This window comes from Plectropomus leopardus, chromosome 9, assembly GCF_008729295.1.
Source record: "Plectropomus leopardus isolate mb chromosome 9, YSFRI_Pleo_2.0, whole genome shotgun sequence".
Lineage (NCBI taxonomy): Eukaryota > Metazoa > Chordata > Actinopteri > Perciformes > Serranidae > Plectropomus > Plectropomus leopardus.
This window is the reverse complement of record NC_056471.1, coordinates 5,746,432-5,758,872: the sequence shown is the minus strand read 5'-3', so window position 1 is coordinate 5,758,872 and position 12,441 is coordinate 5,746,432. Positions and strand designations below refer to the sequence as shown.

The following is a 12,441-nucleotide window of genomic DNA, read 5'->3' as shown; positions in this document are numbered from 1 at the left end:
ATAAAATGTGAATGGCTTTTCCACCTCCAAAAGGGAAATCCCTTTTCCTGTTCTGCCCGCTCCCTCCACAGTGGGGTCAGAGGTCAGGGTGAGTCTGGCCAGCAGCCCTGGAGCTGAGTGGACTTCAGTGTCTTGCTCTGGGGACAGTTCAGCAGGAGGGCTGCTTGCTGACCAGCTGGGGCTTGAACCCTGGTCCTCCATTTGAAGAATGGTCTCTGTCACTGCTAAGCCAGTCAGTGGCCTCTGAAAATGTTCACTCCCGGGAAAATAGTGTTACAGTGTTTAAACTTGAAACTAATCATGCCCTGTGGTATTAAATTAACCTTTGCCTGATGAGTTCACCATCATTCAGTCCAGTCCTCTGATCCAATCACATGGCGACGCCGGATTCAACAATCGTACGATGGCAGACAGACTCCTGCTGTGATGCACATTAATCTGTCCACGTTTAGCTCCCACCTCCCATCCTGCTGCAGCAGCGGCCATTTGACAGTGTGTGTTCCTGTCTGTTTGCTAAGATCTAATACAGTCTCATGGCCTCCATGATAATGTGAGCAACCTAAATTACTGATTCTTGTTACCCTGCAGTTTGAGAAAACTGTTGACATTCTCACCTCATTATAACCACACCTCCTAGAGAGAGCGGCAGGCTGTGAATATGTGTGACAGACAGGAAGTTTCAGACTTTTTCTTCTCTCTTAGCCTTTTCTTTTTGCACTGTATTGTTTGTTATTGTGGTATGTGTTTGTTTTGACCTGCAAAGGGACTACAGATGTGAACTAGCTTTAACCTATAATCGAGTACAGTGCATCAAATGATGGCATTTCTGTTTCAAACTGCACATGGTCTCTTTTACATAAAAAAAGTGCTCTTCTTTTGAAAACCTGCATCTGTCTTTGGATGATATACTCATTGATATATATGAGCAGTATCATCAGTTTAACTGCAGATGTTAGCACAACTTCAGTGCTGTCCAGCCACTCACATTTCTGCAACTCAGCTATGATAGTTCATGGTTCGTTCATGTGCGATGAATTCATAATTACAATATTTCTATTTGGCCCAGGGCCTCCTTCATATTTTCAGTTGAAGGCAGTGCTTGCCCATATGTCTAGTGGTGTGAAGAGATGTCTTTACCTGCTTGAAATTCACATCAGCTGTCCAATCCAACTGCTGTCAAAGCCTGGCTGTTTTAGCAGGGGGGGGGGGGGGGGTAATCAATGCTGCTAGTTCGGGGGGGGGGGGGTGTGTGGGGGGGGGGGGGGGGGGGGGTGGGGGTGGGGGGGGGGGGGGGTGGGGGGGGGGGGGGGGGGGGTTCAATGCTGTTAGTTTTCCATCAAGTGATTTAGTCACTGAAAGCTTGTTTCAGTGGCGATATTGCCATATAACATTTTAAAGAAGGAGGAAAAACTTTTTATTTTACTTTTTAAAGTACTCTTTAAAAAGAATACAATACAAAATGCCACTATTGTGGCAGTGATGTGAATCTATTGAAGGTATCAGATCATCATCAGATCTGAGGGGTGGGAGACAGAGTGGAGCTGTCAATGGCAAGGGGGCAACCAATTGATGATCATTTCAGATCTGTCACAGTTCAATTTAAGAAATCAGCATCCATCCTTTATTTAGTGAGGCAGTAGGTCAGGGTGGAGTAAGTGATGGATTTAGCGCATATGTAGAGCTGGACATCATCTGCATAAAAGCAGAGGTGAACACCACAAAGATGGATAACATTATTCCACCTGCATCTAATGGGTTCTGTTATGGTTCACACACCTAATTTCAAATGGTCTGAGCCTTTTGACCAAAAATAAATTGTTTCAGAATCCAAAAAGTTAAAATAGCAGGTTTTCCTTGACCTGAAGTGCGAACTGTGACAACATCAGTGAGCATGTCATATTCTACAGGTTGAAAAAAGGGGATGGAGTCTTACACATAACAGTCTTCTTTGTCTTCTTATCATTAATAGTTTGTCCATGGTTGTTTTTTGGATAAAAACAAATATCTTATAGGTTCATAGGTTATCAATGCAACCTGGCATCTTGTTTCTGCTATTTGGCCTACTTCCATTGTGCGTTGTTCAGTGCCCTTAGTTGATGATGCATTCTTGATTACTCTAGTTCTGCGGAAACCTGGTTGAAACACGGGCTGGGTCACTAGATAGCACCACAGTTCTTAAAATTATTAACAGAACCAGCTCAAGAACCGGGCTGATTTGGTGGAAAAGGGGTACAAGTGGCAGTGTGGAGAGAATGAACAGAAAAGGAGCAAGCACTGAACCCTAGGGTACACCGTGGGGTAGGGATGTAGTACTGGAGGTGCAATTGCATTGTTGTTTTTCAGTGATAATGTACTTCATGAGAGGGTAGTAGCAGTGATACTGAGGCAGGAGGGAAGACTTGTGCAGTTGATAGGTGTCAGAAGTGGCAGTGAGGTTGAGGAGGATGTGAATACTCAGAAGACCTGAGTGTGAGAAGCAGAGGTTGTGGGTCCCATCGAAAAAGAGTGATTTTTATTAATCTCATTAGTATTATATGAGCGTGACATAGAGAGATCTCACCCGTGTGTCAAAGATGAGCAGAGGAAATCATTATTCACTCCTCAGACGTAATTCAGTGGGCCGGAAGGAGGGTGTTTAATTGCAGACGTCAAGACAGCCTTACAGTTATAGATTAGTGAGAGATGGAGGGAGGTAAGAGGAGAAAAAAAGGAGGGGTGAGTGCTGAGAGCTATAGGAGAGAAGGTGAGAAAAGGAAGAGCGGAAGTGATGTGTTTTTAATCGAGGATTTTTGCAACACTGCTTTTGACAGTGACCTCCAAACCTTTGCCCTGGTAGACATGAGAGTGATGCACAGACACAAAACCACTGACACACAGAGGACAGTAAAAAAAAAAAAAGGTAAAAATAAATAAAAAAAAATAAAAAATAAATTAAAAAAAATAAATAAATAAAATACACTACAGAAGTGATCCAGTCATTCCATGTGCTACCTCAGAAAACTTTGATCTCACTATTTTATTGACCATAATAATAATACTGCATTCAGGCTTCACAACTTTTTCTGCTCCTCTGTTACTACACAGGTAGAGAAAAGGATTATTATTGAGAAATTTTGGAATTCGATTCTCACAGCAAGCACTCATGCCAAAAGTGTGTGTCAAAATTCTTTGCAAGCAATAAAAGCCTCAAGTGACTGATATGGTTCCTTTTCATGGTGAGCTGCTGGCCACAGTTGGACTGTGGTAACTCCACTGTGGTTTAACCCCTGTGTGTTTTAGAATCTGTCCAGTCTTGACTACCGATAGTAAAAGCTGAGTCAAACCAGCACTCACTGTGAAGAGGAAGAATAACAAAACTTGTGGCCTGTCTGGTGTGTTTTCTGTAGACAGTAGAGCTGATTCTGCACAGGAATTGCTCATTATTTCTAAAAAATCCTGCTGTCTGCTGGTTTAGTTTGGCCAGTCACTTTAAATTTAAACCAAACCACCCCATAACACAGCTAACCTATGCCACACTGAACAGAAATATTTACCTCTTTTTTTTTTCTTTTTAAGCCATTTCATGCTTTTGCCCGTCATTCCTATCTTCTGTTTTTTTTTTGATAACCTGCAAATCTCACTTTTGCTCAGTCTTCAGTGCATGCATTTAATGGGCAGGTTTCTCTACGGGCTGCTTTACCATTATACCAAAAATGGATTTGTGTGAGCAAGGCAATTTAAACTGTGCAAGGTTTTCATTCATTTTCTATTCAGCCACTTTATCATGCAAATTGAAAAAATAATCCTTTTGCTGGGTTTTTATTAGATAAGCCTTTCATGCTTAAAGTTACATGGTGTTTACATTTTCTTGTGGAGAAGACTTGGAAGCCATACTTGAAAGAGCTTATACAGAGTCACCTGTTACAGCATAGAAATACAAATTTTCATATTTGGCGTGTCGTATTGTACTGTAATTATTACTTGTGGTTAGTTTGATACCCCATTTTTGTTGCAGTTCTCTAAACCGCCACTTTGTGTTGTGAAAATCAAACTTCCCTGTACTTTAATTACAGATTAAATACAGTTTCAAAATGTAATGCTGTCTGCAGACACAAGACCTATATTCATTTTATCTCACGTGTCATTGCTCATGTGTAACTCCAAAATGCTGCTCCAAGTGTGATTATGCACTGCATCACTGCACCAAGATCAAGAGAGCCATGACAGGCGTGACTTAAACACACGGGCGTCAGCCTATAGCCTGATATGTGGTATTAGCATCAGCAGTTTATTCTTAATAAACAATAACAAAGGCATAACACGTCAATCACAGTCATTTACTTGCTGTTATATGGCGGCTGATCTCGTCCTCTGCTCAGAGGGTGAGGAGCTCCTGAATTTCATTGTTTTCCTAGTTTGTGGACATCAAAGGCCGTCGTTCTTCTTCTTTGAATTAGCTGCTATGCTAACAGCTGCCTTTTAAATCTCTTGCAATGGGACGCACACATACACACATTGTCAAAATGCCACACTCTCGCTCCCTATTGTCATGTTTTTCTGGCTTTGTGTTTTACACAGACTTTGTTTCAGGGCTAGCGAGACCACTCTGCCCCTCCTTTCCACGATCGGATGTTTTAAACAGAACTGCAAGACGGCGTAACGGCGTGATATTTCCACTTTGAACAGGCAGTGAAAATGCAGCCTCTGATTCTGTCGTCTGTATGTGATGTATGTGAATCCTTTTTTAATGTGTGTGTCTGTGAGAAGGTGAGGGCCATGGGAGAGAGCGAGAGAACCCCCTTCCCCTAAAGAAAAAAAAACACATATATTAGAATACATTATATGAAATTACCGCTTTTGGTTTCCACTATTAAATTCACATGAAGCGCAGTAGGAAAAATGTTCTCCCTGTGAAGCTACTGGACCATCTGTGCTGACTGTTGTGAATCTGCCCTGTCAGCACAGTTAGCCTGATCTCAGATATCACTGGTCATGGCTGAATCTGACCTTAAATCAGGCTCAGAGGTGCACGTAGTGACCCAAACATCAGTTCAGTCTCCCTCCTCCCTCACCTCCTCTCTTCCTTGCAGGCTTTTAAAGGACTATGACCTCACCATAAGGAGAGAGTCTTTTTTCCAGCTGTTGCCAATGTTTTCTGCACATGCTTCTTCGCTCCCTCTGTCCTCCTTTTTCATCTGCTCTTTTCTCCACACTGCTCCGCTTCTCATTTCTCCTCTCCCTTTCCCTTCTCTCCTCTCATCCACTTACTCCTTTTGCAGCTTTTAGTGGAGTAATTTAGGAGACATGGATCTCCCCCTGTTGCCAAGATTTACTCCTGTTTACCTCTCACCCCGTTTTCTCTCTTTCTATGCTCCTCTGCCTCTCTTATTTTTCTTCTTGTAGGTTAATTTTCAAGGAGTAATCCAGGAGGAGCTAATCCATCTATTGTTTCATACATGCTTATGTTCTCCTTGTCTCTCTTAAATGTATTTTAAAGGAGAATATATAGAAGAAAGAGATGTTCACGTTGTGACTATTGTCTCCTCTTTGTGTGTTTGTTTAGGATTTTAAGGGAGCATTTAGGAGAGAAGGAGGTGCAGCTGTCCTTAACATTTGATGCTGTGGAGGAGGCAGACCTGGCCAACTACACCTGTTATGTGGAGAACCACATAGGGAGGCGCAGTGGGAGTGCTATACTGCAAAAGAAAGGTAAATTACTCTCACTTTCACCTTCCTTCCTTTCCTCCAATTTTAGTTAGAAACAAAAAAGTGCCTCGAATGTTGAAAAGCTTGCCATCATAGTATCATTTCATTACTGCTGCTTTCCTTCAAGCAATGAATCTGAGTGAGTGACAGATGATATGAATGAATTATGAACAGCTTGCAAACAAATTGCTTATTTAAAAAAACAGCAGCATATGGTTCAATTTTGTCATTTTTTCTGTAAAACTGCAAACCAACATCATCAACAACATTATCATCAATCCAAAATGTATTTATATAGTATTTGAGCCAAAGATTATAAAAACATGCTTGACAAGGAAGGAAAGGGGATCTTAAATAGGGCTTACAACTAAGCCCTGTGGCATCCCATAGCTGTTTTCTTTCGAGAAGGCAGCGAGTTTACATTTTTAAAAAGAGAAAATTTTGGGGGGAATGTCTGAGTTACTTCAGAGAGGCACATGGTAAGGTGTAGAAAAAAAACCATCACATTCAGACTGGAAGCAAATACTGGACTCATTCCCCAGCCCTCCCACCCGCCTTATGGGTACCCTCGCACTTTTATCACGTTGTCACGTGTAGCATTTCAACCTGACACAGCTCTAATGCGTGTCAGGTTATGTCTGGCTGTGCTCTTAAGTGACGCCACCCATCCACGTATCATGCTGCCATGGCAGGTGCCGTCTACCAGCGTTTAATAACACTGCCAGTTTTGTCCAGCTACGTTCTCACCTGACATCGTCCAGCGGTATATCATGTGGATACGATAGGAGGCTTTTGGCATTGGAAACTTAGGTCACAACCACTGCAAAAGTGGCAGTATTTGACAATTTCATAATGAGAGCAGGCTTCATTTGCTTGTGCTGTGTGTCGTTGCATGTGGTTTCATAATATGAAGTGCGTTGAGCTCTCAGGGCCACCATAGAAACAGCTAGCACCTCAGGAGTTCACTAATTGCACATTGAAAAATTTTAAATGACAAGTCACTGACATTGACTGCAGACATTCATGTCTGTGTATGCATTAAATGCGTTAAACATGTTAATTAGTAAACTTGAGATGTTGATGTATGTTTGACCATTAGGTAGAGCGAGGCCGGCTGCTTCCCCTGCTTCCATTGTTTATGTTATGCTAACATGATCCCCTCTTGGCTTTAGCGCTTTGCTATCTGTCAGCATAGATATACGATTGGCATCAATCTTTTCATCTTACTCTTGGTAAGAAAGCAAATAAAACTCTTCCTCTAAACAGATTAAGATCAAAGGATTTCTTATTTTATAGTTTTAGATAATTGACTGTCAGATAAACAGTTGGCGAAACAAACAGCCAGGTTCTGGTTTTAAAGCTTCCACAGTGTGTTGTCCTAAAAGAGTGCTTTATTTTCTGACATGCTATATATATAAAACTGTTTTTGCTCTAGTTACCTGGGACATATTCCATTTCTCTTTACGATTCCGTTAACAAGTAACACCCCGCCAGCTGAAGAACCGATGCTACTTTTACAGCCCAGTAAATATTTGTGGATGTGAACAGCTTCCAAGATAATTAAGCCTTTAAATGCACACTGTCATCGTGAAATGTGCGAGATATAAAAGCTCTTCCAAATATTAACTTCAAACATTTAGATAGCTGCTCTGAAACAGATGAAAAGAATCTTACCACATATACAGACAGCCTGAAGAGAAGATCCGAGAAGAGAAAACAGAACTGGACATGATCGACAGGCGATCATTAGAAAGTATGTCAGGAAAACATCACAGCAAACGGTGCCGAGCACCACATATGGAGGCAAAATAAAAAAAAACTGTATCTCATAGTTACTGCTTTAAATATTCAGCTGAAAAATGCATGAGGGTACAGCTCCCTTTGTAAAACATTTGCAGCAGTCCTGCAGTATCGTGCTTTCCATCTGATAAGGAGAGAGAACGGGCCTGTTTGAGTCAGAGGCCACGACCCAGAGACAGAGAAAGAAACCTAGAGAGACAGAGAGAAACAGCACCGCAGGAGGAGATGAATTGTCTCTGTTACCTCAAAATTCAGTGGAAATGAGTGCCCACTATGAAATAAATGTACGTAATGCGGAAAAGCAGGGACAGGCGAAATTGGGGGGAAATGTGGAAAGAGATAAAGCAAGCGCAGAAACGATGGGAGACTGAACGAGGCAAGGAAATGGAGAACAGGGGAGAAATAATAGATGCAGACAGAGAGATAAAGACGCAGAAGCTGAGGGGTGCATGAGAAAATCTGGAGAGACAGAGCGAAGAAAAAAGGAGAGAAGAAGAAAGAGAGAGACAGGAGGACTAAAAACAGCTCTTTCTCACTCCCTGTCTGCCTCCTGCTGAATGCCTTGGGTGTCAAATCTATCTTACTATACTTAACTAGCACCCTAGGGACTCACACACACAGGCACAAGCACACACACACACGGGATAACACACACACACACCTGCGCAGTGGGTCAGGATGAGGACTGTAGGGTCGTCATTACTTCACACTGTAATTAAGTGGATGAATACAGGAGTGTGTACGTGTGTGTGTTTAGGCACAAAGCTTTACACTGAAGCAACAGGCAGCTTTACTCTGGTTTACACAGCATGCTCGTGTGTGTGTATGCATGTGTGTAATCAGACCTGATGCATAAGCGCAGAAACACATACTCTTCTCATGGCAGGCATGGTAGGTGTCAGAGAAGACTTTACTTGGCTCGTCCCTGCTGGGTGCTCTTTTGAACGATGGAGTTCTGTCAGTGTTTGTGTTGGTGTGCATCTCATACTTGTTTCCTTTTGATTCCAAATGAAGTTTGCTGCTCTCACACACTCATGTCCACCCTCTGCTTTCAGTCTCTTTCTAACAATGACAACACCTAATAAGAGAAAGATTTACTATATTTTACTGCATATTTTGGATTAAGAAGCTGGTGGAAAGGATGAAGGGATAATATGTTGTGGGATGAAGGTATAAGGGGATGAAGAGAGAGTGTCATGGGATGGCAGGATGAGGGGTGAGGGATGAACGGATGAGGGTGGATAGTAAAAAAGGAAGAGGAATGAAGGTATTAGGGTTGAAGGGTCGAAGAGATGAGGGGTGAAGGAATGACGGTCAAAGGGATGAATGGATGAAGGATGAGAGATGAATGGACGAGGGATGAGGGTTGAAGGGGTGAATAGATAAAGGGCAAGGAATGAAAGGATGAGTAGTAAAGGCTGAGTCTGTGGATCAGGGACGAGTGTGATGATGGACATTGGTGGAAGGTGGGAACAGGAGTGAACGGGGGGCAGAGACTAATTTAGCTAGGTATCTCTTTGTGGACTTACATTAGGATAAAGCTCCCAGTTGTTTCTGTATTCAGAGAAAAGAGAGTAGAAAGATACAGTAAAAGAGACAAAAAGGGATTTGGGGGAAGGTTGGGATGTTAGAACAGTCAAAGACGAAAAGCATGGCTCAGGTGTGCTGAGTACTCTTGGGTGTAAATGGGATGTGTTGGAGGAGTGGTTTTTGTTCCCCAACTTAGTTATTAAGCTATATTTATCCTGTTCTTGTGTTTTTCCTGCTTTCCCCTCCCATTCATTCCTCAATTTAGCAATAGCCGTTAGTTTTGGGCAGCAGATCCTTTGCAGAATCCAATTCTCAGTTGTCCCAAAGCTGTTTTTATCTACATCTCCTCCCCTGTGATTAGTATGGATTTAAAGGAAATGAGCACGAGATAATAGCTTTAACCTGGAAAAAAAATCCCCTGTTCAGTGTAGCTCACCACCTACAGTGCCGCTTTAGTGCCATTATCCTGTCAACCTAAAAAATATTTCAGCTAATCAGTAAGCACCTTGATTTTAGTTTCTGAGCAAACTTTATCTTACTATCTTCCTCAAAACACTATTTTCAGATGCGATGAGAGAACCAGCTCAAGAGGACTGATTATTAAAACTACATTGTCCTTGAATGGTTTTGAGTAGAAGTTCAGATCAAGTTCAAATATATTTAAAACTTTTGGCTGTTAATGACATTGCCTGGTCTTTTAAAAATATGGTAATTTCTGATGGGAGGGAGGAATCTCAGCGCATCAGCCTACTCAGAGCAGAAACTGATGCCTCAACAGACAGAACAATTAGGACGGGTTCTGGGGTGAGGAGAGTAACAAGGCTATGGCTCGAGCTTTTTAATGAGGTGCAGAAACTAACAATTACATAAAAAGCATGTCTTCATCACAGCAAGAAGAGGAAACCTTATTATCTGCGCAGTTGACATGAAATTTAATGGAAAAATTACATGCAGTTTTCAATAAAAGACAGTAATGCACTGGGTGATTGGAGTCTATGTACAGGTAAAGATGAAAACTTACCTTAAGCAGATGTACAATAATCCATCTAACAATACATATATTGAATGCTATGGCATTTTATGAGTAAGAACTTCACTCAGTTTGTGGCCAACTTCTACTTATTTCAGTGCACTAATATTACAAATACATTTTTTTATATTATTGCTAATGAGTAAAATGTCTACGTGTAACAAGAAACAACTTACTTAATATCTAACTCTCCCATAAGGAGTACTTTAGCACCTTTAAAAGGTAACTTTGATATTGTTCATCCTTGATCCTACGTTTCCATATTTTTGGGTCCAAGGGACTAATGGAGACATATCTTTCAAACTCGTCCGGTATTCAGCAAGAGTGCTACAGCCAGCAGCCTTGAAACAGGCTGCAATGTAACCACTTGGGGCATTTTTGCTCAGATTATTATTCTATGTGTTTGACAACATTATAGAAACGATCTCTACAAAGTTAGATCTTTTTGTCGAAGAGGAGGATCCTTTTTGTTTAATTAGAAACAGCCCTGAAATTGCTATCCCCAAAGCTGCCAGACTCCATTCAAATAAACAGTAATTTTAGAGAGTAAAGAGCCAGCATAATGTGGGTGAATTAAGGGTTTATTTCAACCACATTAAAGCTGGTGATTGTTGGAACAATGGGAAGACCAACAAGAGTTTTATTGTTTTTTGTAGAATTAGAAAAAAGTGTGTTTCACAATGATAAAATAACGTTTTTTTAGAGTCTGGTGGGTTTGGTGATAGTGATTTAGTGTGGATTCTTTCACAAAAAGGTCTATCTGTGGACAGATTCTTTCCATAATGCTGGCAGAAACTTAAAATGTAAATTTGAGCCTGTCAGTGACAAAAACAAACACATTTAGTGGATGTAGATTGACTGTTGCACAGTTTCCCATTAACCTTTACATTACAGACTGTTTTGCCAGTGCTGCCTGCAGTGCTGTCGCTCAGCACTGGACCAGTTTCACAAGTTCTCATAAGTCACTTGGTTCCAAAATGTGGGGAAACAGGGTACCGTTTGAAAAGTATAGAAGTTACCCTTTAACCCTTTAAAACCTGGAGCAACATAATTTTTCCTGTGCTGCTTTCAGACACCTTTTTCAAGTATTTAACCCTCTGAATCCTGAGCAAATTGGTGTGATTCAAAAACCTGCCTGGGTTTGACAGGGTGAAGCTCATTGTTTTATTTTTATGGCCAATCATTTTATTTTTTTGGTTCAATTGACCGTCATCTGTGCAGGAAAAACCTTCTCAGTACAACTGTAGGTCAATGTCCAACTTGTTTTGCTGCCATAGGTTAGCCAAAAAACTAACTAATGTGGCTTTAAAGCATTCAAAAGGAGCACAGAGCTCCTTCACTCTGTGTGTCCTCCCTATTTCAAAGTTCACAAACAAACTTCCAAATTTGTAGTGTAAGCTCGAGGCACTCAGTGTATGAATGAACTGATTTTAACAGAGAATTATTAAGTTCACCGATGTCAGTGACTCAATCAGTAGCTTTTAGCAGTGCGGCTCCCCTCGCTGTTGACTGAAAGCACCGCTGTCGGCTCAGTAGTGATGCACAGTGTGTTCCTTTCTGGTTAAAAGCTTATTGAAAGAGCACAGAGTCACAGACACAGTCATGATGAGACATTTCTTTTAGAGACAGGAACATTTAAACAGAGAAACAGTGCTCATGTGGGCTGAGATTTGTACTGAGCTGACCAAAACTGTTGAACCAGCAACAGACTGAACTTAAAGTTTAGGAGACTGAACTAAACACAGTCACGGTGTATTGAACAGCAATGTATATGAACTAAATACATAGTCACTGACTATTAACCTTTGAATTGAACTGAACAAAACCTTTTGAATAAGCATTTGTAATTTCCACCTCTTGTATCGGCTACTTTTTGAAAAGTTCACCAACCAGGGTAACCAGCCGACAGACTGTTCCGGCGCCTCGTGGCCTGAAGCCTTGAAGCTAATAGGGTCACATTTGGGCGCCTGAACACAACATGACAGCCGAAACAAAGCACAAGGTATCCGAAGTTAGCACAAGTTATCAAAGCTTGATTTCATGCACTGTGTGTGTGATTGAATTAGGGTGTGCTCTCACCCCGCAGTGACCCGGAGTAATGGGTTGATGCATCTATGTTGCACGCATGCACTCACACAGACACGCACACACCTACAGCACACACACCATACACATCCACTTATTGTAACTGACAGAGCAGAAAGAGCCGCCTTCAGCCACCGCGACGAGAGTCTTACTAGAAAGGAAAAATGGAGGGAGAGACAGACAGCTGACAGGAGAGAGGAGAGATTAAGAGAAAATGACAAGACTGGACACTAGAAAGAGAGTTTCTCTGATGTCTTTTATAGGCCTCTGAAGGTTTGAGGTTTGAAGTCAAATGCATCCGAAAAGCATTC

General features: G+C 41.6%; 1 protein-coding gene across 1 annotated transcript in view; it reads left to right on the top strand.

Annotated features, from left to right (window-relative positions):
• Window positions 1-12,441, top strand: part of il1rapl2 (interleukin 1 receptor accessory protein-like 2) — a 190,878-nt gene that overhangs the window by 158,318 nt on the left and 20,119 nt on the right. The window contains exons 8-9 of the mRNA XM_042493850.1: window positions 5,543-5,661; window positions 9,318-9,333. Coding sequence (XP_042349784.1) covers window positions 5,543-5,661; window positions 9,318-9,333 — 135 coding nt within the window. The remainder of the gene's footprint in view (window positions 1-5,542; window positions 5,662-9,317; window positions 9,334-12,441) is intronic.